The sequence below is a fragment of the Rhamphochromis sp. 'chilingali' genome (assembly GCF_963969265.1).
Source record: "Rhamphochromis sp. 'chilingali' genome assembly, chromosome: 7".
Classification (NCBI taxonomy): domain Eukaryota; kingdom Metazoa; phylum Chordata; class Actinopteri; order Cichliformes; family Cichlidae; genus Rhamphochromis; species Rhamphochromis sp. 'chilingali'.
The window spans coordinates 30,038,670-30,061,280 of record NC_137934.1 but is presented as its reverse complement, the minus strand read 5'-3'; the positions used below and the strand labels follow the sequence as shown (position 1 = coordinate 30,061,280).

General features: G+C 39.2%; 1 protein-coding gene across 2 annotated transcripts in view; it reads left to right on the top strand.

Annotated features, from left to right (window-relative positions):
• Nucleotides 1–20,990: 20,990 nt before the first annotated feature.
• Nucleotides 20,991–22,611, top strand: part of LOC308399422 (BMP/retinoic acid-inducible neural-specific protein 3-like) — a 59,414-nt gene continuing 57,793 nt past the window's right edge. Inside the window, exons 1-3 of one of the 2 annotated variants that reach the window (XM_080886685.1) lie at nt 20,991–21,383; nt 21,496–21,592; nt 21,909–22,219. In XM_080886685.1, coding sequence (XP_080742811.1) covers nt 21,966–22,219 — 254 coding nt within the window. In that variant the 5' untranslated portion in view covers nt 20,991–21,383; nt 21,496–21,592; nt 21,909–21,965. Of the gene's footprint in view, nt 21,593–21,908; nt 22,220–22,611 lie in introns of both variants that reach the window. The other variant, XM_080886684.1, reaches the window with a different exon arrangement.

The window sequence follows — 22,611 nt, the reverse complement described above, 5'->3', positions numbered from 1 at the left end:
GGGATAGCAGCACCTGCGGTCCCAAGGCTGTCCAGTCGTTGAGAACAGGAGAACCGAAGATTCAGGAGCGTGTCTCTATCATAAGTTATTAGCGTACAATCACCTAGAGAACATAAAACCAAAGATAAAACAACAAGGAGTACTACGCCGAGGCGCAGATGGGGTCGAGGACGGTCAGCCATGCACACCGGTGCCATCTTAATAACCATTTCAAACATAACAATCAGCTGTTCTGCATTCAATAAGATGCCACACAAATTATTTGTGCCACTCCAAAAATTTCTGTCCACTATAAAGGAGAACATCACAGCCTGAAACCTGCAGGTCTGACAGCAGCAGGCGTATCACTCCTCCTGTTTTTTTACCTGGAGACAGCAGTCGCCTCATTGTTCTGACACACAACACAAAACTATACACAACACTACACACTAACTACACAAGACAACACAGTAACTACACACTCCAAACACGCTAAACGTCACAAATCTCTCACATCTCAAAACTCGCTCTCTCCCTTTTTCTGCTCTCTCTCTCTCTCTCTCTCTCTCTCTCTCTCTCGCCGTCACTCCTAAAACTCCCCCCCCCCCTTTCTAAACAACCAAATGCATTTTTACACCAACACGAACTGGCTGTTTTTTGTTTAGTTTTTTTTATTTTTTGCTCATAAGCAGAGAGTGCTTGCTAGCGCTGTCCTTAGACAGTAAACGTGATGAAACTATTGAGGAAAAAACGCAGCGTATATATTGTTTATTATGACTCTGGTTTTACGTGGCCTATCAACAGAGTTACAAGTAACGCGTTACTGTAATCCGATTACTTTTTTCAAGTAACGAGTAAAGTAAGGGATTACTATTGCAAAAACGGTAGGAACGCTGCGTTACTAAAACCGTGATTTTTTTGCGAGAATGTCTCATGACAGTGACGTAAGCAAGTGCGACGTTCGTGACAACAGCTGTGTGCAGATCAACACTTGATCATATATCGAGTGCGGGAGAGAGTATGAGCGTGCAGCGTTTAAAGCGTGGAAGTACTGACCTTATTTTAAGTTTGATTCCATAAAAAGTGACAAAAACATTAGTGTCCGTTGTGCGTGGGAAGAAAACTTCTTTTTACAGCGAAAAAAAACCCCTAAACTTCCAAGCAAGCACCGAGTGCGCTACGACGTAATGGGAAATTCACAGAGAAACTCGCGGATTCTTCAACTGACCGCTGCGGCACACCTGCACCAGTGTAAACCTCCGCCTACCCCGCTCCTGCTTTACAGGTGAAAATAGAGCCAAAGGACTGCTAGTCTTTGACTTTATTTATTTTCTGCTGTGTTTTACTTGCATCTATTTGAAAGAGTGAGTGTAAACACAAAAAATATATATTTTATGTGCTGGAATGTGCAGAAAATAGGTTTAAATGTTAAACTAATTTATTCAAGTCAGAGAATGTTGCATATAATTACATTTTTGCTTGATGCATAAAGTTAAAAGATTAAAACTAATAAATAAAACTAATAAAACAAGTTTTAAAAAGAGACTTTTCTATTTGATTACATTTTGTATGATGGATTATGCAGAAAAAGTAGAATTGGGCTGAAAGATCTATCGCTTTATCACCTATTCAGGTTGTAAATCGTGTTTTTAAAAAGTAACTAAGTAACTAAGTAATTAATTACTTTTGAAAATAAGTAACCAGTAAAGTAACGGGATTACTTTTTTGGGGAAGTAATCGGTAATTAGTTACTGATTACTTTTTTCTTTTTTTTCTTTTTTTTTTTGCCTGTCCCGTTTGGCTCTTTTGCCATCAGAATTGTTGTCTAAAGGCAAACAAAGATGCCCAACGGATTTACTTTACCAAATTGACCATCTCAGCCTTGCCATAATGGTCCATTTGATTCACCTTTTGTTTATTTTATTTTCACTTGCTGAATACGGGACAGACTTGACTGGGGGAAGAAGGGGAGAAAGAAAGAGGGAAAGAGAAACAGCTGAGAAGAGGGACGGGGGAGAAGGGCAAAAGACAAAAACCAACAGAATGAGCAGAAAAAAAAAAGAAGAAAAAAAAATGCATATATCGATCACCTGGGTCACCTGCTGAGAAAGAAAAAAGAAAACAAGCAGAAGAGAACAAGAGTAATAGAATAAACAACATCACAATGATATATGGGAATATGACAGTAAATACTAAATATTAAACATTATTGTGCAGCACATAAGATCAACAGAACACAGTGTGCTTTGAGGTAGGAGCCAAAAAGGGTGTAGTTTGTGGGTGTGATCACCCGTGTGTACACCTGTGAGCATGGACGCGCTTGTTTTTTTGTTTTTTTTTAAAGGTTCCTTCATGTAATGATCTGCTAGAGGGTGTGGGGGGGCCACAGCCCCGTCCTCCAGGGCATGAAGCAGGTATGGAGGAGATCAAAACTCCAGACATCCAGAGGCCCCCAGAACACAAGAGACCAAGGAAGACCAACAGAGGGGCAGCCACGCCACTGTCCCAGTAAGAGCTGAGGAGAGTCCCAGATGAGGGCTCACTCAGCAGCCGTGGAGCAGAAGCCAGGGGGAGTTGCAGTGACGCGCCCGTGAGCTCCGCCGGCAGCCAGCCGTGCCTGAGTGACCGAGCCCCAGGCCGAGAGGCCGGGGGCACCCCACCTCCGAAGTGGCCCGAGCGAGCCCCAGGCTCCAGGCCCCGATAAGCGGCCGCCAAGGAGTGAGCCAGTGTGTACCTGGACGCCCATCCCCGGACACAAAGAACCACCAACGCACCGATGTCTGAGGGAGTCCGCCACTGGCGGGGGAAGTGGTGGTAGGGGGAGATAGGCCTCCAAACCTTGGAGGGCCTAAGATGTCCCCAGAGAGGTGGCGCCTGACACCCAACCTGACATATAGACACAGAAATACAGGCACACACATATACAAACATCCATTCCCACCCTCATGCTCTCATATGCACTTACTCCACACTCAACCAACGTGGAGACAGACATAAAGAGACGCTGTACACACGATCACACTCCCCAAGCGTACTCTACAAACCGGGTCTAGATACGCTTGCCCCTGGAGGGGGGCACTGCACCCAGACCCAGGTGATGTTACCCTTTTCCCTGCGGTGGGGGGAGGCAGACCGCCCCGGCTCCGCAGCAGCAGGGAGGCCCCACACTCCAGACCGCAGTCGGACGGCCAACTCCTCCTCCTAGCCCCCCCGCTCCAGCAGGTCGCAGAGAATGGGGCTGATTACTTTTTTCAAGTAACTTGACCAACACTGCCTATCAACACAATTTAAAAACTGGTATATATCACCTTGTTGCTTTGTCACCTTGAAGTGGTCATATGATTGGCTTACCATGGCTACTTTATTCTTCCTCAGTCAAATATCAGCACTCACGCAATTGCCCCCGAGCTACAGGTGTTGTGCCAAAAAGTGCAGCTGCTTAAAGCTGTAGCGCCCAGATTACTTACAGCTATTTGCGTGCAACTGATATAAGATGCGGTAAGCTGAACACAGCTTCAACCGTCTGTTTGTTGAAAAATAGTATTTTCTTGTTATTAACTGTAACGGCGTTGTAACAATAGAAATAGTAATTAGTTAGATTACTCGTTACTGAAAAAAGTAACACCGTTACTTGTAACGCCATTATTCCCATCACTGGTGGTTGTACATGTTCAGTGCCTTGCTTTCTTTTAGTGCATACCTGCCATGTTGGCATATATCCATAAAGATGTAAATTTCTAACCTTTCAAAACATTTTGGAGGATTTTTTGATGAAAATTCCTAATGAAGAGGACAGGATAACTTTTGCACTGTCATGATTACATTCGTGTAACAGCCAGACAATGTTAAATCATATTATATGTAAAAAAAACTAGTATGAAAATTTCAAGCAGACTTTGAAAATGCGTGTGCATGTAACTTCAGCAATTGCCAACATGTTCAATAATAACAAGTAATGACAAAAAAGAGAAAAAGAATCAGCATTTACAAGCTGCGACAACCGCATAAGCTCCAGGCTTGGAACAAAGGTGGAAGTTGTGGTAATAAATGTTTTTAGTGTTTTGGGTGGAGTACTAAAGAGACAAATTGAGCTGGGACACAGTTGCTGCATACAATCTTACAATGCTTCAAAAATCAATTCCTTTAAGGGAGTTCTCATTCAAAACCAAAGCTGACTGCAGCAGTCACAAAGCAAGAGTGAATGGAAGACATCAGTACGGAGCTGCTTCCTGCCTCTTTAGGGAGTAGTGAGCAATGCTGCGAGACAGGCTGAGAATCAGAGATGCACTGAAGGGTGTCAATATAGTACAAAATTGAATTAAAGTGTAATTAGGGAAATCATTACCTGACACTTCTGCAGTGGGGGATTTGGTTAATTTACTGAACAATCCTTCAGTGAATGGACTGTGTCTTAGATTTTTATGTCAAGGGTGACAAAGTGCCTTTGAGTGATAGAGGATGAATTCGCAATGCACTCCTTAATAATGAAACACAATCAAATCTGCTTAAAAGTGTTTTTGCACTGTAGAAGATGGTGGTGACAGAGGCATATCTTATCTTGCTTTAAAGCATTAGCTGTGGCTTCAAACAGCAATGCCTTGCACTGTGTATGCTTAAAAAAAAATGGGTCCAATGTGCTCAGTTCATACTTCATCCTATTCTGACTTCATGAGAACTTCTGATACAATGGCTCAAAATGATATAAAATCCTATTGTACATTTTATTTTCATTTCTCAAAGTCTACTTGAGGTTAAACTATATTTCACAAGAGAAATTAGGCCAAGGCTGCTGAAAAATTGTTAACCCTTTTAAATAACGTCACATCAACAGTACAGGTATACAGTATGACATAAACTACACAAAATGCCGTAAGCGAGTACACCAATCTTGAGTATACAAATGAGTTTTTAAAAATCTCAAAAGGCAAAATACATTACTCGGTAACATTATAAACAAGCTTCTGAAATAGGTTTGTTTCAACGTACCATCTCTGATAACCAGCTTATTACGTTTTCTGGACTACATGAGAGTCAATCCTTTTCAAACGTTAAAGCTTTGTGCATATGTATGAACAGCTATACAGTATAGTCAATGAAGCGAATACAAAGACATGAATGAACTGCAAAGACAAATGTTTGTCTTTACACTAACACAAGCTATCCTTACCCATACATATAAATGATTTCTCATCTCAACAAATCATTCACCTGCTGAACTGATCAGGGAACAGATAAATGCTGGAGCAGCTTGGTATGTATTGTATTTCATTGTTGGGTAGAAATGAGACCGAGAAAATGGCTGATGTGTAATTTCAGAGTAACCTCAGAGGTAAAGCATTTACAAACATTTTCTGCTACAATAAATATAACAGATTGGTAGCTGGAAAAGCATAAATAACAGATCGCCACAAATTATTGGGAGATGTGGATTGTCGCACAGATGCCAAGCACCAGATATCTATTTAGAAATCAATAGCAATTGTTAGTATTGTGCTTTTGAAATAGGACCAATAAGTACTGTACTGATATGGGGGGAAGTGATAGACCGGAGAGCACCTTTAAGAATAAAACAGCAAGGGTTTAAAGAAATACAAAGAGACAAAGAAAACAGCTTTTACAGATGTCTCGCTTTACATCTTATCAGTGCAGTAAAGCCTGTGTGGATATGATGATAGATCCATGCAGTTTCTGTGTTGAAAGTCAGGGGAATGGTTTCAAGCAGTTTAGATTAAGGCTATGGTAAGATTAAGCGAATGTCTTTTTTCTCCGTTTCGTTTGCACACAATAGTATAGATGCTTTTGCACTGATGAAACTCTAAACAATGAAGTGCAAAGATCAATTTTGGATGGAAACCTTAAGAAATTACCTAACCAGCAGTGTTCCATCAGGAGGACCAAGGAAAGTGGTGCTTATCTAGTGAAAGCTTAAAATTAGACAAGAAAAGACATCAGTTAAAATGTAAGAAAATGAAAGTAATCTACTTTCATCTCAAACTTCATCGTGTCATAAACCGTCATGCCTGTTTGCATCTTTTTTGCAAATTGCATCTTGTGGTCACAGTCTCTGGAAGCCGGTTTAACTCTGCTTGGTTTTGACTCCACTAAAATTTGCAGTTCATCTTGATTTCATGGGCATATAGCTGTAACAGTAGATTGAGCTTGTCAAGCTGAAAGGCCATCCACTTTTTTCTGGTTGTTAGCACATCGGCATTGTAGTGAAACCTGAGTCTCCCATGAGACAAGATGCCAGTGGCTCTACGTTCACTTCTCTAAGATCAGTTACTGTCTTTAGCATTAGCTCAGTAAACATAGTTCTGTGGTTTATCGTCTTAACAGAGCAGATTCCTATTACTAACCACCCAGGAAAACATGCTTGATGAAAGAAATTCATTACACTCTTTTAGCATGTTGGCAAAGAAAGTGTTGATGATGGAGAGCAGACTTATTGTGAGCACACGTACATTTTATTATTAGGTTTATTTTTGTTATTTATTAGTAAATGAGTCTTTTCCTTTTGTTTAACTGTTTTTTTTAAAAAAGAAAAAAAAACATTTAAATGGTACATGTGCACATTTATTTATCTCTGACTGAACTCAGCATAAGGATTTCCCAGATTATTGTTTGTGTTCAAATGGCAAAATAAAGCCATTATATGTTATCTCTTCAGTTTCTACTTTTGACAGTCTATGTACAATTTGTCAGTAGTACAGTTTTATTTGTAGTGAGGTGTTTTCATAGCAGTTGATCATAACTTTTGCAAAGGAACTGGTTCTAAAAAAAATTCCTCTAGGACCCCTCATTTTAAGATAAGAGAATAAGTGGAAAATAATGAATTATAATGACTTCTGTAGTTATTTATTCACTATGGAAGTAATAATATTTTACAGTTCTTGAGCTAGGAAGACATTCAGCCACTTAGGTAAAAACACCCTGGAAGATTGCAGCAAACTGTAGGAAGATGTCAGGATACATGAAACAGCACAAAAAAAGTTTTTTGATTCATAAATTAAAGGCCACAAAATGCAAAATATATCGTTTGTTTTTGATGTACATTTGTTCTTTGTGACTTATACTGCCTTTTGTGTGGTTATGTACAACTTGTTCAAATCTGAAAATTCCAGTTGGTGGACTGCTGCTAGAAAAGAGCCTGTCGCTCCAAACAATCTCTCTCTGTAGCCTTCTGGGGAATAGTTTTACTGTTGATTTATCTGACCATGGAATGAAAAGCAACTAAGTAAAAAAAAAAATACAGAAAATGTAGTGGCCATATAATCAATGTCGAGAACAAAAGACAATGTCATCAGCATATAAATGATACAAAGCATTTTATTATTTTTTCAGAAATGATTTGCATAAACAGAAAGCATACAGCATTTTGATATAAGGAAGAGGAGGAGTTACCAAGGTTGTAGACTGAACTGACTGAACTGTGTCAGATGGGCTAGCCCTTAAACTAAGTTCAAATGTTGAAGTAGTAGATGCCTCTGGATCTTAAGTGTGAAAGCAGTACTCTTGACATTGTTGCATGATTTGCAAAGATTATTTTCAGGCTAAACAACATAGCTACACACACTTACATGACCGCAATTAGAAACAGTAGATCCCTCTGGGACAGAGATTTGTGAGCAGGTGTGTGTGTGTGTGTGCGTGTGCGTGTGCTACTCCTGGGTAACATAGTACAGTGTGTGTGAGATGCCATTATTTTCACAGAAGAGCTTCATTTGTTGCTCCTTCTGAAGTAATTAATTTATTCAAGACAGTTAAAAATAAAACCAGGAGAGGACCCAAGTGAGAATATGCAGGCAGAGGAAGGAGTTTGAAGGGTGTCAAAACATCTGCTTGGTACACTTCAGAGGAATATTCAAAAACAGAAAATGTTAGTTTATGGGCATCTAGTAGCAGTAGATATAGTGTTTTTTTCTGCTTTCACTTTGTCATTTTAGTGATTAAACACGTTTCCTACTTGAGGAACAACAGTTGAATCTCAAATGCTGTGCATGCATGAATTGGCCTTGTTGATTATTGATTAATGTGGGTCAAACCAAAACTTTTAGATATTCGTATAAAGGAAAAGTAAAGAAAATATTAATTACATTAATAAGAGATTTGGGCACTTTTAGTATTCATAAATAAAATTTCTTACTGCAATAAAGCCTAACGCTGGGAAGGTGAATGTGGTTAATCCCAAAATATTTAAAGTGCACATTTGTTATGCTTTTTAAAACATGAATAATCACCCAGTGCAAGGATATGGCCATTGCCTTGCTCTCTGGGTAATGATGCAGAATAAAATTCAAAAAAAGGTGTAGAAATTCTGACCTTGAGTCAGTGAATATCATAAGGTAAACAAACACCAGTGAGAAAAAAGCATTCCATTTTAAGAAAAGCATTGCTTTTCTTCTTAAAATACCCTTTGCACGTCAACACGATACCATTTAAAATGATGAATACTTTGAATTAACCTTAAATTAGATTCCATTTCATAAAAATGGCTTGAGGTGCATTCATAATCCTCTAAATCAAAGTGTGTGTTTTTCCAAATAACCAAACCCGTTTTCTGACTTCTCATAGTTCTTGAGACTTTCTCTCTCTCTTTTTTTCCATGTCTCGCAGCCCTGAGTTGTGACAGCTCAGGTCCCTGCAGTCCCCCCTGCATGTCAGTCATTTTCCAGAAACACCCTCAGATCACAACATTCCATTTATTCGGTAAGTGTTTGTGATCACATGTAATTTGGTTTTCTCTGCACTGTCCCAGTGTTGATGGCAGCTGATGAGGTCTTAGAGAGCCAAGCCTTTTATTCTCCTGAGATCATGTCCCAAAACAGCATCTGGCCATGCCTCACAGCCAAACACACACGCACACACACACTCACAGTCTGTCACACAAACTGCCACATGCACGCCGAATATACCATATTTAACTAGTTCAGTTCTTCTCACTGCAGCATTTGCTCCAAGTCTTCATCCATCTGCAGTCATTCCATTAAATTTCACTGCAGTCTGTTGTCTGCTGCTTAAAATCTCACTGCCGTGTAATTTCAGTATTGCGGGGACATATGGTCTCTGATAAAACGATATTATGTTGTGCCACACAAGAGGGGGAATCCAAACCAATTCATAAATATCGCTCGGTGAAGAATTTGTCTTTCTAAAGAGATACACACAACATGAGAACAGTGAAATATACAGAACTGCAAACGATTAGCACTGCATGAGACAAGCTGGAGCAGAATGCAAGATTTGTGATAAGATTTTTGTGCAGCACTCAGCTTTTAAGCCCAAGTTTCCATTCTGTAGAGATGCTAATGGATTCTCTACCTCAGCTACCATATTACCTCAAATACAGCCTGCAGCAAATGGCTGAGCTATACCCACAATTTATTAAGTTAATAGTCTCTGGAATTTTTAAATTATTATTTCATGTTGTTATTTAATTTATCTTACTAGTGAGCGAAGAAACGAGAAGAGAAGAGAAGGTTAAAAGCTGTGAAGTTATCAGTTTATCCACAAATAAAAATCCTCTTTTCAACACAGAAGAAGTCTGCATATCATTATAACCTAACAAGTTTGCTGGTGCCTTTTCTCCCACAAAATAGCGGTGACCCTTAACAAGGTTATTTGAGATCTATTGTGGGCAAACAATGACCATAAAATTACTGCAAACATCTTGTGCTGCACAATCCAACTATTCAAAAGTCCAATATTTACCTAATTATAAGTTAGATTTTCTGCACTCGCTGTGCTCTCATGGCCCTGCTGAACACAAAAAAGTGCTGCTGCTGTCTTCATCCCTCCTTTCTAGGCATATATTTCCACAATTTCAGGGTCATAAACACAAAATTCTCATTATTACAAAATAATGAAACCCTAAGGCAAAAGTAAGTCAGCCTGTGCTGGTATTACAGCTAACACAACACACATCAGAAATTTGATTCTATGAACCACAGAAAATAAATCATAATAATAATAATAATAATAATAAATCAATAAAATTCCTTCACTTTAATTTGCCCAGTGATTTTGACAAATCCATCATTATGGGACAGTTCAGATGAAAGTATAGTGTCATTGCTCTAGTGTGCAGCTGTCATGTTGCAAATGAAGTGCATTTTTTTTCTGTTATAAAACCTAAGTATTGCTCACGAGTTATATATTCTGTTAAAACAGCAATATTTTACAGAATATACTACATTGGGAAATCACAGTGTTATTTAGTCATTTTTTAAAATTCAAGTATTTATTATATTTTACATTTTATAACAACAAATACAAAAATACAACAACCCAAGGAACAAAAAAAGAAAAGAAGAAAACAAACAAAAAAACAACCAGAACATAAAACAGTGAGGTTTTAATGTCTGTTGCATTAAGCTCGAATATCCAAGTCAGGTCAACATGTAGGTGGAAAAACTGTCCCATTGTTCCACCGAAGAGTCAGTTATGTGATGTAACCTTCCCAACATCTCTTTGCAAGCAATGTTCCCAATCATTCGTTGTTTCCACATTTTGAACGTAGGAGTATGGGAGTCCTTCCAGTATTCCAAACTGAGGCGGCACACGTTACCAATGCAGTGCTTAACACTCTAAACTGGCTCATTTAGTCATTATTAAAAAAATACATAATGAAAGGTGTTATTACTGATCAGTGAGCCCCATTTCATTCAAACAGCATTAAATGTTCATTGGAATAAAAATAGGAGCTATAATTATAGCTGTAATTATAATTGGAAATGATTTAATAATTGTTTTGTTTATAGATGCTCTAAAATGATCATCTATCTGTCTAACACAGACAGACAGACAACCATTTGCACTCACATCCACACCTATGGGCAATTTAGAATTAGCTAACCCCACTAATTGCCCACACAAACACGGTGAGAACATGCAAACTCCACAGAGAGGCCCCTGTCAGATTCGAACCCAGGACCTTCTTCCTGTGAGACAGTTGTGCTTGCAGCTAACATGGACTATCTACATGGCCCAGTGTGTCCTAATCCCAAGCCAACCACCCACAACCTAACCCTGACCCCAACCCTAACACCTGGCCAGTTCTCCACCCAACATCCCAGATGCACAAGACTCACTGACCTTCAGCAAGCACACAAGGTGCCATTCAGTGTTGGTCCTAAGCTACCAACTCTTTGCATCTTAATCAAAACCACCACTTCTCCCAAAACGATGTCACACGCTTTAGGGGTCTAAACCTAACCAAACGACTAGTAAAAGTAAAAATAAATAACGGGTGACATAGGATACAAACCATGTATCCATGTTCACAGCCTAGTGACTTACATCACTGCCACCCCACCTGCCTACTTGTATGCTCTCTGAAAAAAGTATTATAAACAATTATCAATTTTAACTTTACACAGCTAGTTGTTAGTCCAGTCCACATTTCCAAAGTAAACAAAGTATCATGATATAGAACATAATAAAATAAAACAGGTGCCTTATCCATGCACTATTTCGTGAAACCAGGTAACATATTGAGACCACCCTCCCCATCCCCCAATGAGTAATATCTAGAAAAGTATGTTGTGGTCCACTATCTGAACACCAGCCTGCAACTGTCATCAGTTTGAGCCAAGAATTCTATAATTTGCTAATTAAGACTTAACGTTTACAGTAGATCCGGATTGAATAACATTGTTTTATTAGACGTGGTCTTAAACCTAAATCCAGAACAAAGTAAACTGTGGCCTTGATGATGGGGTTTGAGGAAAACCTGTGAGGATCATCAGCATCCTTTGGAAAGAACAAATCTTTTTGGAGTTTTCTGTTCCACAGAAATCAGCATTTTCTTTAAATCACTGAAAAAATCTGACATGCTTGTGGCACTAAATAACAATAGTAATAAAACTAATTCAATTCCACTAATTTTTCTTTTTATGTAGCATGAAAATCACAAGAACAATTGCTTCACCGCGCTGTATATTGTAAGGAAAAGACCAAAATACAGATAGAACAGAGAAACTCCAAAAATCAGATAACCCCCTATATATGAGGAAGCGACAGTGGGAAGACAAAACTTTTCAGGGAGTTTTTAGCCCATCCTGATAATAATGACTTACACTAGTCCAGCCTAAGTAATAAATGCATTAACTGGTTTTTCAGAATCACTCTGAGACAGGATAGTTAACCTACCGTCAGTTTGAAGGCCTGTGTTATAGACTCAATTATTATTGGTTAGTCATATTTAAGAATGAAGCATTAATTACTAGGACGTCTTTGAGCAGTCTTATAGGAGTGGGTTCTAAAAGACACACTGATGGTTTGTAGGAAATAAAGGAAGTTAACTCAGAAAGATCAATTCGACAAAAAGAGTCTAAATAAATATCAGTGGTATTGAAAGTAGCGGTAGATAATGTAATGCCATTGAGATGATTATGCATATTTCTTCTCTAATGGTTAAAAATGCTATTTGTAAAGAAATGAATGAAGTCATTACTAATTAAGGTTAAAGGAATACTTGGCTCAACAGATCTCTGAACTTTAGTCAGCCTGGCTACAGTGCAGGAGAGAACACTAGGGTTGTTCTTCAATTAATAGTAAGATGTTGTAGCTTTACAGAGGGCTTTTTTTTTTAATTCAGCTAGTTACTTTTTAGTTATTTCTAAATGGTGATAAAAATTTGTGAGGTGTCATTTCCTTTCCAGCTTACAAGTCATCTGATTTAAGGTGCACATTTGAGAATTATACCAGGGAGTCAAGTACTTCTAATTGGAGCTACAGTATTCAGAGTCATAAGAAGGTGCAAAAGTATTAAGAAGATCAGAGACATCTGTGGGATTAAAGTTCAGGTAGCTTCTATGCACTGTGTTGGGACATGGCATTGAAGATAATAACAGTGGAGGAATTATATCTATAACTATAACTTAGTTACAGCACTTTCAGAAATACATCTACTGTAATAAAATGTATTCCCATTTCTGTGTAATCCATTACTGTAAATTTAAAATGTAAGTGCTATTAGGAAATAATGATAAGAATGATGACAATAGGGGATTAATGGGGAATACTGTTACCATATGTTAGAACAAGAGAAGCCAATTGAGTCTAATAATAGAATAAATGTTGTGCTGAGGCTTTCACTTTTAGTATCCATGTCATTAGGAGAGGTAAACATTCACTTAAACTGCCACCTCTTGACCAAACACCAAGACAAAAGAGTCCAAATATTTTCTGTTAGCAGAAACAGTTTACCTCCTTTTGAGGTATATTTGTAGATTCATAGTGTTCTTGCTTTATTTGATAGCTGACTTACAAATGGCTGATTACTGTTGCTGCAATTTGTAAGCCGGTGACTAATGCAAGGTCATTCTGGGATGTGTGCAAAAGCATAAATCTTTGTCACTGTATTGTACATTTGTTTCATTCAGTCTCATTTGTAATAGGAAGTTCAGTCAAAACAGAGGCATAGTCCTTATTATTTGGGGGATTTGCATATTGTGATGACAATTACAAACAAAGTGTAAGAATCTGACTTCTTTTACGTGTGTGAACTGCATGATTATAGCTGAGCTCTTGGTATTTCAGCTGGACGCTGCAGCCAGAGGACTGTTAGCTGAGGTCATTTATCAGCAGCCAGTTACCACAAGCGGAGGCTGGGCACTTTCTATCCCTGACCTATGTTCTCTATAAACTGAGACAATGTCCTACTAACGCTGGGTTTTATTCCACTAAAAAAAGTCTGTCTATCACTGCTGAATTGTTTGCTTTTCTTTCCCTGGAGGGAATGAATTGTCCTTGGCCAGCCTGCAAATTCAGACCAGCACCAAGGAGAAATAACTCTAAAGATGTAAAAACAGAAAGAGGAAAACATAATGCTAACAAGGTTTATACAATAGGTAGTGCAAGCCAAGAAATCTGTTTGGTCAGATAAGCATTCTTACCATTTTTTATGCGATCCTTAAACACGTTAAACCCAGCTGAACAGAACAGAATGGAAATAGTTGGTAAGGAGAGCTAATGTCCCAGTACATATATATATATATATATATATATATATATATCCTACGTATATGTATATTCATAAATATGTATACTCATTATGTGTTTTTATGCACATGTAAAAAGATATAAATGTATCAGCATTTACCCAGGTGAATGTGAAGTAACTGATATATTTCGATTACATCATCTTTTTGTATTTGTATTAATAAAAGCACCTTCCACTCCCACCGCCAGCTCCTGTCTATGTAATAATATTAATGACAATTCCCATGGCAATAATTACACCATGACTAAATACAATTACAGTCTAAATTCTTCATGGTCATTAAGTAGAAAGACTGCCATGATGAGATTCAGCATAAGAAGACATTTTAAAGCCACGACTCTATTTTAAGCTAAAAAAAAAAAAAAAAGAGTTATTTATTAACAACCAACAAAATGCACAAGACAGACTTTTAATTAATCAATCACTTGCTGCTATATATTCTTGCAGTCTGTGATAGGAATGATTTGGGAATATTTTTTGTCTTTTACATTTCTGTAAAGCAGCATTAGTTAATAGATCTTTAGCTCACTGTTTTGAGGTTTTATATATACATGAACTTGACCTTCTGTAGGATGATGTCGGCATTTTTCTGCATGTGTACTGTATTTGTTATGGCATGCTCATGGTGGACACGCACCTAAGTCCCCTTTGCTTTGTGAATTGTTAGCTGGCTGCACAACATCATTTCAACAATTTGGCTGACTGTGTACATACATGTGTCTCCATTATACCAAGTTTCACTGACAAGAAAGCCGAAATATGGTATAATTGCTGGAAGCACAACATCTTGAGGGCTGCATATACTGGAGTTCACCATCTGCTTGTTAGGCCTGTGTTTTGCCACTCAATAAAAATACAACAATGTTTACTCTTTGCTATTCAACACAGTATATATTTCAATCTCTCGAGTTAATGGTTTTTCACGTGAAGTGGCCACATTTGCAAATAACAATTTTGCTCCTGCAAATGAACTCAACTCCCTGATGAGGTGAAAAGTCTACCAGCCTTGACAGTAGGGAATGATTTTACACAGGCTCCTTATCATATCTTATACACACTCCAACACAAGCACACATAAACACTGTCACTGCACTCATGACTGAATATGTGAATGTCAGAATCGTTCAATGAGAGAAGCAACAACAGGGAGATGCTGAGCATCTGGGGAGGCTGTAAGGAGAGGTAAGAGCTTCTCCTTCGTTGGCTAGACTGACACAGTTTATTATTTCTCTGCCTGTTTCTTTCTGTCTGCCTCTCTCTTGCTACAAAAAAAAAAGTGCATTAGCATGAGGCAATTTTAAGGTAGCAAATTAGAAAATAATAATTTAAAAAAGAACACAAGATACTTACATAATAAATCTACTTGCAAGGTCAGCGTAAACATTTTATCACATTCATTAAATACTGTATAAATTAATACACAAATTTCCATTTATTAATATATTATATAAATAAAAAATATATAAATAATTTATTTGAATATAAACTATAAATATACTATTAATGCATTCTTAAATGCTTTTTACAATCTACAATAATATTAGATATGCTTTATCTCTGAGCAATCGCCCTATAAATGGTTTCATATGTCGAAATATTTTGCACCCTTTAACACCCTTATAGCACCCATATGTTGAAGATGGTGTCAGGTGGTTGATATACAGTACAGACATATGCACAGTATTCATTATATAGCAAAGCAAAACAGTTCTAACAACATAAAATCTGTCTTCGTGTTGGAAATGAATCACACAACGATGCATATATATTTAATGTGTAATGTGACTGCAGACACGTTCATACCTGTTGTACAGTTGTATTCTGCACAGTGGGTTTGCATTATCTTATCAAACTGTTAAATGCTTTTTCTCTGAGCTGATGGCAGGTGAGGATGGCATCTGGTGATATTTTTATGTATTTTCACACAGCAGGAAGTAGCTTATTCTTAACAATTTAATTGACAGAAGCTTTTCCTTAATGAACTACATCAGAGTAGTATGCACATGCTGTAGCCTGAAAGAAACAACTTGGCCAAACACTATTATAAAAATATGTGAAAACCAGAAGTCTTTAAAAAATAATTTAAAAAAAAAAACATACAAAGAGAATAATAAGTCTAAATGCTAAAATATAAAATGGATAAGAATACTGGATGATTGGGTTTGATGAAGACTTATTAAAGAAAGTTTTTTAGATGAGTCTAGAAAAGACTTCAAAAATGCACCAAAGCCATAGCTACTATCTACTTCCACTGTCTTCTACTGCTCTCCTTTTTGTACACAATAGCACAATGTTTTTCACACAGTGAGCAGACACCACAAGACCTCACTGTGAACCAGGCGCTTAATTAGAAACAGTGTGTATATTGCACTCAAGCACAAAAAAAAGAGGAAAATCCTGAATACTGCAGTCAAGCTTGAAAACTCCAGAGTAACAAAACCATGATGATCATGATAAAGCCAGTAGAGCAGGCAGGAGGGAGATTTTCTTGATTAATTGTGAAATCGAGGTCCAAATGACCAATAAGTAATCCAGACTCTGATTAAAGCTTTGTCAGACTGTTTGAATCTTTAATGACCACATTTGTGTGTCTGTGATCCAACTAAGTTATGTTTTGTATACAGCACCAAGTTACAAACTAGACCTAATAGAGACATAGAGGCATTGAAGATGTTCTAGACATGTCAGGTGTAAGGACGTGCCTGTATTACTTTTCCTACCCTATATTGCCCAAAATTGAAATGAAGCTAAAGCCAACAGTGCTCAGACAAAGCACTGACAAAAGCTGTCAGGTTCTCAGGCTGATTAAAACCTCAGTTTCACTCTGTTCCCTGATCACTCCTCACAAAGACCCTTGAGTGGCATCAATGAGCACGTTCAGGCTTAAGTGAATGTTTACCTCCCCTAATGACTATCTGTCTCAGTGCTGAGTAAATGCGACTGCCTCAGTTCTTTCCACCACAACTGCCTCAGTTCTTTCCACAACTCGTTGGGGTTACACTGAGTCATGCAGAGATGAGACCTCATCTCCAGGTCTGTGTACCGGCTGTTTGACGACACAAGACTATTTGCAGGTTGTTATTATTTTGCTGTGTGTAATGATTTGCTGGACACGATGAAGGCTCAGTAGCACATTGTTCGCAAGGAATAAATATATTAGGGCTTCACATTTCTCCTTTTTCTATTTTGAGTTGCATGTTATTTCCAACATAAAAAAAGTCAATTCAGATGGATGTAGGAATCTCAACTACAAGAGTTTGAGAATGTAAAAGCAGATGTCTCTTTTCTGATTGCACTGTGATTTTCCTGCTTAGTGTCTATTCTCGTTTACTAACTTAGACCATGCTTCAATGGGCTACATTCACCCAAAATATTATTTAAAAATTGTTTACAAGTGAAATTGTTATTCGGGCATAACAGCATAGTCGAACGTTTGACATTAGTACTCAATTAAAATGAATATCCATCCATCCATTTTGTGCTGCTTATCTAGGTTCAGGTTGCAAGATCAGTAGGTCACCCAAACCCACTCTCTCTGTCCACCTCATGCAGGAAACTGAGGTGTCTCTCCAACATGTCCTGGTTCGGCCCCAGGGCCTCCTCCTGTTGGGACATGCCCAGAACATTTCACCAAGGAGGCATCATTGTCAGCTGTCCAAACCACCTCAACTAGATTGTTTCAATGTGAAGGAGAAGCATTGTCACTCTGAGACAAATGGCCAGTCTCCTCATTTGCGATCCACCCTTGGGAGAAAACTCATTTTTGCCACTTTTATCTGCAATCTTGTTCATTCTGTCACTACCCAGAGCTCATGCAACAAAGATCAACCAGTAAATCGACAGCTTTGCTTTCATGCTCAGGTCTTTCTTCGTCACAAGAGACCACGAGAGTCTGTATCACTGCTGACGCTGCACCAATCTATCTGATAGTCTCCCGCTCAACTCTTCCTTCACTCGTGGATAAGACCCCAGGGATTCATTTACTTGGGGCAGTAACTCATTCCTGACTCTAAGTAGTCACTCTATCCTTTACCAACTAAGGACTCTGACCTTGGACTTGTTGAGGTGCTGTATGGCTACTGAATCAGATACTTTGGTTCTGCCTGGTTGAACAAATTCCCACGCACCCTAAAATAAAATTAACAAACTCTCTGGTCCTCCTTATCAAAGTGGGGAACCACAATTCCGAGTTCCAATCCAGACAGATTTTCTTAGTTTTTTTGTGCCTAGCACAAAATCCTGCACTCAACCCAATAGAACATCTTGGGAATGGATTACAGCAGAAACTGCGAGCCAGAGCTGCTCGTGCAACATAAGTGTCTGACCTCATAAATGCACTTCTGGAAGAATGGTTAAAAAGTCCCATAAACACACCTTATGGAAGTCTTTAGGTGTTGAGGCTCTTGCAGCTGCAAAGGGTGGGGCAACATCATATTAAACCTGATTGATTAAGAATGGGATGTTGCTCAAGTTCATATGTGTGTGAAGGCAGATAAGTGAATACTTTGGGTAATATAACATAGTTTAGAGTATTATTACAGAATGTTTTGCTGATGTCTTGCTTAAAATTTTGAAAACTCCCCCAAACATGTCAATCGATCAATCACCTCCAAGGCAGGGATTATTAGTATTAGTAGTAATATTAGTCCTACTGATTAAGAGTATTTGTTAACAACTGAAACATGACCCTGCCATTCACGATGCGATTTAAAAGCTCTATTTCATGTTAATTAAAACAGTGAAAACAAAGTGAAGATTCAAAAATTTACATGTTCTGTTGGGGCAAATTACTTGTTGGTTCATTACACTTACGGCAACACAAAATAAGCGTCACAATGCGGAATTGTTTCAGGAACCACCGTGGAACTGTTTTGGGTCTGGTCTCCACCAGGGAAATATCTCAGTAAGGTTGTGGGATGTTAAACCAAATTAATGAGCTGCAAGAGATCAAAATACTTAGCAGAGAATTGATTGTTTTGGATTTTTTTTTTTTTAATATCATAATGAATGTTTAAGTATTATGTTTGAGCAGATGGTTACTCTCCACCTTGTGGATTTCTTTGTGATGCATTTCAATTAAAATCCATGTTTATGATGTTTCTTTTTCATCCCATCTCTAGCTGCAGTGTGTTTGCTTTGAATAGAACACTTCTTGCAGGACAAACTGAAGATTTTCAAGTAATTTTATCATAATTTCCACATTTCAAAACTAACACTCAAGGGTGTCTGGCTGTGTGCACTTGCTACGGTTCTGCTTTTACCGTCTTTGGTTACTGTAGCCTTGAAAAGCATAAGGATCACTTCTTGTTACAGGTCAGTGCTCTGCCTCTGTGACCTACACATTTGATGTATCTTCCTTTAGCTTTAATGAGCACTTTACTGTGACATTGTCTTTGATCCCCCCCCCCCCCTCCTTTGTGTGCCTGGTTTAGATCTGGTCCACATGGACGTCTTTACACTGCATCAATTGGCAATCAATTCTGTTTCTTTCACATGTCTTCTAAAAAGCAACAAACATGTGTTGCAAACTAACTTATTGTACACGCCGCAGTACTCATAGCCACACCTGCTCTTGTAGAGAACTGTACTCAGATTGATGAATGATTTATTTGAAATTGTAAATATAAGCTTTGGGGACTTACACTCCACTCTGCCTGTGAGTTTTGGAGCATTGAAACACGTGTTCTAAAAACAACCTAAAATGCTGTTTGAACCCACGGAGTAATAAGCAATGACACTCTCCACTAAAAAAAAATATCATCTTTTATTCAAAACTTGCATAAAAGGAAAAGTTGAATCTGTGCTTCCACACAAACTTTAAATGGTTAGCTACAATGCTGCTTATAACAGGCAAGCAGAAAAATCCCTCTTTCCAGAAACACCAAAAAGACTGTCTGTTCCTATTAGGTAGTTGTCCTTCACAAGTCTTCGTGGCTGCAAGGCAGGGTCAGAAGAAAAGGCACCCAATCCCGAGACATGATGATGAAACTGTGACAAATCAACTCATTCTTCCACTCCAGATTCTGCGAGTCTCTGTGCCACGGGATTTCAGTTTCCCTTTGAGTTTAGGAGCCAGCGAATCTCGCGACTCAATGGTGTTCATTTCTCTAATCCAATCCCTGCATAAAACCTCCCTTTGAATGTCTACAGAAAATCTGAAAGGCAGCACATATCCCTCCCTCCTTTCGCCCGCTCTCTGATCCGCGCTCAGTGTCCGACGCACAAGCGCTTGGATAGAGCGGGGATAGAGCAGATCTAATTAAGTTTGCTGATGGTGAAAGTGATGATTACTCTGCAGGAAAAAAGGGGGGAGAGTGAGGAAGAGGGCAGAGAAGATAACGAGAATAACTGAGGGGTGGCGTTGGGGGGTGAATACACCCTCCCCGCTTCTCCTCCTCATCTCCCCCTTCCTCTTCGTCATGATGATGATCACCGACACCATCATTAAAGACATTATTCAAATAATTCAAATATTTTCGGGAGTCATTTGCTACTAAAATAATACCATCCATCCCCTCCATTCGCTTCCGGAGTGTGATGATTATACCTATTTGAGCATTTTACATTTAGTGTATTGGCTCTGTTTTACTCTAAAATACTCATGAAATCTTAGTTCAAACTGAGCTAATTTTACTTTCATAACCCAACTTTTCTGAAACGTAGCTGTTGTTATTATTTTCCCAGTTTTGACTGAAAAACTGCTCCTGCCATACATCAGCCAGAATCAGACCATAAACGTGAGGCCACTCGACTTTTTAAAGCTGGCATTTTATCCGGATTTCCTCCTGTTTTGTTCTTTTCGCCTCCACTCTAATTTGTATTGATCCGAACTGCAGGTGACTTCTATCGCTTTTTCTGAAATGAGGCATCTGTCTCAAGCACACTAGCCTTCTCTGACCATCCCCTCATCCAGCCTCCCCCTCCACCCCCTACCCCTCCTGAACACCTCCTACTTTCACTTCCTCCAGTTACGTCCCAACCAACCGGGTGTGTGCTAGATGCTGGAATAAATTACATTGCGACGCTATGGTACAGGAGGGAGGGAGAGAGAGAGAGAGAGGAGAGCGAGAGCACCCCTAATGCCATTCACACATTCCGTTCGCTGGGAGTCCAGGCACTGTCAGCATCATCATCAGCTCTCCCTGCGCCCTGCATGCGCCCCGAGCGCGCCCCTCTAGCAGAGAGCAGAAATGAGTTAAGAGGACGGAGGCTCGCCACGCTTCTCCCACCCGCGCATTCACCGAATCCAAGTCACAGCGGTGTGTTGAAGTGACCAGTCTGTCTGTGAGTTTTTTGACCCCGTCATCTTAAACGCGTTGCGGTCGCTGGAGTGGACCTACAGTGCGGAGCGCACACCGCTGGAGATACCGCTGTGAGAGAGAGAGGAGCGCGCTCTGAGGAGGTTGGATGTTTTGTTCCCCAGATTGTTCGCGAGTTTGAATTTGTGAGCGAAATTTTTTCTACAACAACAAAAACAACAAAAATCTTATTTATTTTTTTCAAATGCCGCCCAGTCTGCACGCCCAGCTGAGCCCAACTTCACGGTCCTATCAGGGGATTTTGCGGAGACTAATTCCAACCAGTCACGGACTCCAGTACTTGCAGAATCAGGTAAAAAACAAACAAACAAATAAAACAACAACATTAAACCTTTTAATAATAACCGACCTAAGGTAGAGAAATGAAATATTTAGATTTTTTTTGTAGGTTACGTCGTCCAAAATAAATTCTAAACTCACCTTTTTCATTAGCTTTACTTTCCACAATGCAACCTCTAAAATATTTGTTCTGGTCTGGCGCTACTTGACAAATGAGCCCTCTCAGTTCACCTTTGTTCCCCTCATCCCAAACCAAAATTACTAATTAGTGCCCTCTGTGTCCACGTTGTCTCAATTGCTCTCCGTCTGCCTCTTTCTCCTCCTTCCAGCGGGACTCGTCAGCAGTGCAGGGAGAATGAGGAGTCACCGGGGCCGGGGGAAACAGCATGAGTGGCCCGTGCATCTCCATTAGACTGACGGCCCTCATGTTTCTATGGAAGTGGTTATCACTAAGCCTGCTCCAGAGCTGGTTGGTAGCAGGGGCCAGTGCTGCGGACCCTGCCGGGTCAGGCTTCAGCGGCTCCACTGGGCCCCTGGGCTGGCTCCTTTCAGACAAAGGTCCTTTTCACAACTCGCAGGAGTTTGTTGATTTCACAGAGCGCTACCAGCAGGGATTCACCACCAAGTACAAGATATACAGGTGAGAGACGGCAGTGGTTGTGCCAGCTGACTGCTGCAGAGCTTACATACCTGAAATCAAGGCTGTTTTTGTCAAGTCAAATAGGCTAAATGTAATTATTCTGATTCATGTGGTCTTGCTTGGAGTTTCCCCCTTTCTCCTTCTTCTTTAGAAAAGAGTATACTAAGCCTAAGGGTATACAAAACAAGAGATTAGGGTATACTTTTCTTTAGTCTATAAAAGATGCAGATTTAGTGGGTGGTGAACTGGGGGATGATGTATTGAAAAGATTACTTTGCATACAAATAAAAGCACTGCGTGCAGTTTGCACACATGCAAGCATCTTTGGGTGCGACTGTTTGCCTTTTTTGATGGTAGCAACGACATATGGTTTGAGTATGATACAAACTCTC